Source organism: Giraffa tippelskirchi, chromosome 10 (assembly GCF_054371585.1).
Source record: "Giraffa tippelskirchi isolate mGirTip1 chromosome 10, T2T-mGirTip1v1.2.pri, whole genome shotgun sequence".
Classification (NCBI taxonomy): Eukaryota; Metazoa; Chordata; class Mammalia; order Artiodactyla; family Giraffidae; genus Giraffa; species Giraffa tippelskirchi.
Genome location: NC_137284.1, coordinates 72,087,972 through 72,093,971, shown reverse-complemented (window position 1 = coordinate 72,093,971; position 6,000 = coordinate 72,087,972). Strand labels below are relative to the sequence as shown.

General features: G+C 38.0%; 1 protein-coding gene across 4 annotated transcripts in view; it reads right to left on the bottom strand.

Annotated features, from left to right (window-relative positions):
• Nucleotides 1-1,149: 1,149 nt before the first annotated feature.
• The window catches only part of LRRC72 (leucine rich repeat containing 72), a 52,564-nt gene continuing 47,713 nt past the window's right edge, over nt 1,150-6,000 (bottom strand). For 3 of the 4 annotated variants that reach the window (XM_081537657.1, XM_081537659.1, XM_081537658.1), the window contains 2 exons: nt 2,317-2,344; nt 1,150-1,379 (listed from right to left, as the gene is read on the bottom strand). In XM_081537657.1, the coding sequence (XP_081393783.1) occupies nt 1,214-1,379; nt 2,317-2,344 (194 nt within the window). In that variant the 3' untranslated portion in view covers nt 1,150-1,213. The remainder of the gene's footprint in view (nt 1,380-2,316; nt 2,345-6,000) is intronic. The other variant, XM_081537660.1, reaches the window with a different exon arrangement.

Below are 6,000 nucleotides of genomic sequence, written 5' to 3'. Positions count from 1 at the left end.
TTATGACCCATCTAGATAAAAATATTTAAAAGCAGAGACATTACTTTGCCAACAAAAGTCCATCTAATCAAGGCTATGGTTTTTCCAGTGGTCATGTATGGATGTGGGAGTTGGACTATAAAGAAAGCTGAGCACCGCAGAATTGATGCTTTTGAACTGTGGTGTTGGAGAAGACTCTTGAGAGACCCTTGGACTGCAAGAAGATCCAACCAGTCCATCCTAAAGGAGATCAATCCTGGGTGTTCATTGGAAGGACTGATGTTGAAGCTGAAACTCCAATACTTTGACCACCTCATGTGAAGAGTTGACTCATTGGAAAAGACCCTGATGCTGGGAAAGATTGAGGGCAGGAGGAGAAGGGGACGACAGAGGATGAGATGGTTAGATGGCATCACCGATTCGATGGACATGGGTTTGGGTAGACTCCGGGAGTTGGTGATGGACAGAGAGGCCTGGCGTGCTGTGATTCATGGGGTCGCAAAGAGTCGGACACGACTGAGCGACTGAACTGAACCAGGCAACTGCTGAAAACTTTTCTGTTTTCCCTTCCCTCTTACAGAGCACTTCTGGGTAGGCCAACCACAGATCATAAGCTCACATGCAGAACTGATAAATGCCTCCAAAAGTGAGAATGAAAGTCATACCTTGTGTCGTGGTCATACAATGGAATACTATATATCAACGAGCACAACAGAATTATTGCTACTAGCAACAACATTGGTCCATTTTACAATGTTGAGTAAATGAAGCCAGAAAAAATAATTCATCTTCTATGATTCCATTTATATGCCTTTCAAAAACATTAATATATGGTTTAGAAACCATATTCAGTTCAGTTCAGTATATTAATATCTAATATATGTGTTTAGAAACACAGTACATGGTTTAGAAATCAGGATGATGTAGTAACTGGTCATTGGACTGGTAACAGGAATGAGGAGGTTTCTAGAGTGCTGGTAATGTTCTGTTTCTTGATCTAGGATGATGGTTACATGTACGTGTTCATTTTTTTGAAAATTTGTTAAAACTTATGATTTGTGTATATTTCTATATCCATGTTTAACTCAAGAGAAACGTAGGAATTATTTTTCCTTAGTGTTTCTGTTTACATTCTAATGTTTCAAATAATACCACAGTAAATAAAGAATATGCTAATCACAGGAAAGTTTAATATATAACTGAGAACTACTAAGATTTCTAGAAACCCCAGGGGCTATCTCAGCATGATTGTAAGCATTTGGGCAGGTCCTGTGTCTTTCTCTTCCGGGTATTTTTCCTCTCTTGTTGGCACTGTGTCCCAGTTCAGAGAGGTAATAGCCATTGCCGATCGCTTCATGGACCTTACAAAAACAGCATCTTCTGGGTCATCAAACATAGTTCTGCAAAAATGGCAATTATGTCAGGAAAAAGTCAATTAGACCAAAACAGATATTTAATTTAAAGGCATCAGTGCCATATTTGTCTGTTAGTTGTAGTATAGTACCACTGACAAATAACTTTAGAGCCCTACTGACAAATGACTTTAAGGACAAGTAGCACTGTTTTTATTGTATATTTTAAAAATATAATTGGACATATTTGGGATCAGCTATAATAGACGTCAACATAGATGTGACTATTCTTGCATTCACGTTTAAAGTCAGTGGTTAAATGAAATGATTAAAATATTTATAGCTATGATATGTATTAGTAACATACATATTTTATTGAAAAGATATTATTTCTCTGCATTATGCTACATTTTATAAAAAGTGCTTAGAGATAATATTTTTTCAAGACTGAACCCAAAGAAAAAATTCCTTAGTGTAAAATGAAAAAGAATGATGATTTTCAAAATTTATCAATATTCATAAATTAAGATTTTTTTCATAGTTATGAACTATTTCTTTTAAAAATATAAACTCCAGTGAGTATAAAATATTAATAATTGTGCTCACTGAACATATTTGGGGGAAAAGTAAAAAGGAAGTAAGGACCTTCATTTTTAATATCAGGTAATTCTTAAGTTTTATTTTTTTATTGTTACTTCTGAGATTTTGTGTTTTTCTTTTTTAACTTTTTTCCTAACTTCTCTCTCCACCTCACTCCACCTCTTCATTTATTTTAGGTTTAATAATAATATTAAAAACCCTACATATATCAAATATAAATACATAGCTTGAAATCATTCATCACAGGAAGACAATGTGATTTTTCCTATCAAAGAGTTAGTCATTTTTTAACTCATTAAAATTCATTTGGGGAAATGGAAATAATTTAGGGAATCACAATTATGAAATAATATGATAATAAAAGTAAAGTTTAAAAATCACTTACTTGTCTACATTATTTGCAAATGCAAAGTCTGAAAAAGAAATTCTAAATTATTATTTTTCAAATGTTTATTCAGCATTTTAAAACAGTGAATAATGCTATAAAGGGAAAAGTCTAGAGCATATGTTTCTGGGTTTTGAGAAATCGTTCAGATAAATAGTTCAACTCATCAAAATTGCCATGATGCCTAACCCCAAACTGAAATTTTCTCTCAGATATAGAACCTTAGGTGTTTCTAATGTCTTGAGGCAAATTCTTTACTACAATACATGCCTCAAAACTGAGAACAAAATGCTCTATCAATTTGGTTACCAATGGAATCCATGTGGGGATTTTTATAATTAAGATACTGAGTCTCGTGCAGAAACGGATCCTTTTTCAGATAGACACATGCATCTGTAAATGGACTAATAGACCAAATGTGGAAAAAATATTTAGGGCAGTTTAAGCCACTTGGATTCTTGGCATTAACTTCAAAGAAACAGAATAAACAAATCCTAGGTCACAAGAATCTACATCTTCCCTAGCTTTGGAGCTCAAAGGCTAGTCCTCAAAGCTTGGATTTCCTATGGTATCTTCTCAAGACTGTCACTGCTTTGTTTATTCCTCTCCAGAGGCCCAGTGCCAGGCTAGTGATGGAATGTACCAACACCTGTTGGACTAGCAAAGCCCACAGTCTGAGTTCTTGCCAACCCACAGGCAGTAGGGACACTCTGCCTTAGGAGAGGGGTTCATGGCATCGTTCCCATTACAAGTGGCTGGTGCAAGTCTTCCATTTCTTTGCTGATCTCCCCAGACTCTGTCTACATTTTCAATTACAAAAAGTTCACATTTTGCTTATGATGAATATAAAGAAGAAAACAGTAAAAAGTGAAACTCCCCTTTGACTTTTCCAGTTCCTCATATCAGTAGTATCACTATTAAGTGTTTTGTGTGTGTGCTTCCAGCCTCCTGTGTGCGTATACATGTGCACTCACATACATATACAAAAAGATTTATTTGCTGACAGAATTCTAATTTTGTCATTACTCCACATTATATTGGGTTTCCCTGGTGACTCAGATGGTAAAGAAACTGCCTGCAATGCAGGAGACCTGGGTTTGATCCCTGGGTTGGGAAGATCCTCTGGGGAAGGGAATGCATTATATTACTCAAAATGTGTTTTTCTTTTTTGTACTTAAGATATATCATAGAATGATTCTTTAATCCAATAGTTTGTATTGTACTTCACTTCACTTCAGTTGCTCAGTCATGTACGACTCTCTGCGACCCCATGAATTGCAGCACTCCAGGCCTCTCTGTCCATCACCAACTCCCGGAGTCTATCCAAACCCATGTCCATTGAGTCGGTGATGCTATCCAACCATCTCATCCTCTGTCGTCCCCTTCTCCTCCCGCCCCCAATCCTACCCAGCATTAGGGTCTTTTCCAATGAGTCAACTCTTCCCATAAGGTGACCAAAGTATTGGAGTTTCAGCTTCAACATCAGTCCTTCCAATGAACACCCAGGATTGATCTCCTTTAGGATTGATTGATTGGATCTCCTTGAAGTCCAAGGGACTCTCAAGAATCTTCTCCAACACCACAGTTCAAAAGCATCAATTCTGCAGCGCTCAGCTTTCTTCACCGTCCAACTCTCACATCCATACATGACCACTGGAAAAACCATAGCCTTGACTAGATGGACCTTTGTTGGCAAAGTAATGTCTCTGCTTTTAAATATGCTATCCAGGTTGGCCATAACCTTCCTTCCAAGGAGAAAGCGTCTTTTAATTTCATGGCTGCAATCACCATCAGCAGCGATTTTGGAGCCCAAAAAAATAAAATCTGACACTGTTTCCACTGCTTCCCCATCTATTTCCCATGAAGTGATGGGACCAGATGCTGTGATCTTAGTTTTCTGAATGTTGAGCTTTAAGCCAACTTTTTCACTCTCCTCTTTCACTTTCATCAAGAGGCTCTTTAGTTCTTCTTCACTTTCTGCCATAAGGGTGGTGTCATCTGCATATCTGAGGTTATTGATATTTCTCCCGGCAATCTTGATTCTAGCCTGTGTTTCTTCCAGCCCAGCATTTCTCCTGATGTACTCTGCATATGAGTTAAATAAGGAGGGTGACAATATACAGCCTTGACATACTCCTTTTCCTATTTAGAACCAGTCTGTTGTTCCATGTCCAGTTCTAACTGTTGCTTCCTGACCTGCATACAGGTTTCTCAAGAGACAGGTCAGATGGTCTGGTATTCCCATCTCTTTCAGAATTTTCCACAGTTTATTGTGATCCACACAGTCAAAGGCCTTGGCATAGTCAATAAAGCAGAAATAGATGTTTTTCTGGAACTCTCTTGCTTTTTCGATGATCTAGCGGATGTTCGCAATTTGATCTCTGGTTCCTCTGCCTTTTCTAAAACCAGGTTGAACATCTGAAAATTCACGGTTCACGTATTGCTGAAGCCTGGCTTGGAGAATTTTGAGCATTACTTTGCTAGCATGTGATATGAGTGCAATTGTGCGGTAGTTTGAGCATTCTTTGGCATTGCCTTTCTTTGAGATTGGAATGAAAACTGACCTTTTCCAGTCCTGTGGCCACTGTTGAGTTTTCCAAATTTGCTGGTATATTGAGTGCAGCACTTTCACAGCCTCATCTTTGAGGATTTGAAATAGCTCAACTGGAATTCCATCACCTCCACTAGCTTTGTTCGTAGTGATGCTTTCTAAGGCCCACTTGACTTCACATTTCAGGATGTCTGGCTCTAGGTGAGTGATCACACCATCGTGATTATCTGGGTTGTGAAGATCTATTTTGTACAGTTCTTCTGTGTATTCTTGCCACCTCTTCTTAATACCTTCTGCTTCTGTTAGGTCCGTACCATTTCTGTCCTTTACCGAGCCTATCTTTGCATGAAATATTTGTATTGTAAGGATGTGCCATAAGTTAACTTTCTATGAGTGACCATTTAGACTTTCTACTGTTTTTTCTATTACAAAAAATGTTTCAATTAGCACTTTATACATATATCTGTTCGTGTGTGTGCAGATACTTCTGTAGTAGAGAGATTTCAAATTTAGTTGCTGTGTTGAATAGATCGCATATTTTGTATGTGCATGATTGCCATATGACCTTGCAAGAAAGTTGAACTAGTTTACACTCCCACCAATTATGTATGAGTTATGCTTTTGTCTCTCCTCCACTTCACCAACCTCTCCAGCGTTTGCCTAACTGCAGGATGAAAATGGCATCTCATTGTTTTAATTTGCACTTACTTGCTCACTAGTGAGGCTGATTGTTGGACATCACATTTATTTCCTTCTATAAATGTCCACATCTTTTGTCACTAGTTTTCTTTTTTTTTTAATAAATTTATTTATTTTAGTTGGGGGCTAATTACTTACAATATTGTAATAGTTTTTGCCATACATTGACATGAATCAGCCATGGGTTTACATGTGTTCCCCTTCCTGGACCCCCCACTCACCTCCCTCCCTGTCCCATCCCTCTGGGTCATCCCATTGCCCCGGCCCTGAGCCCTTGTCTCATGCATCGAACATGGAATGGTGTTCTGTTTCACATATGATAATATACATGTTTCAATGCTATTCTCCCAGAACGTCCCACCCTCACCTTCTCCCTCAGAGTCCATAAAATTGTTCTATGCATCTGTGTCTCTTATTCTGTCTCGCATATAGGG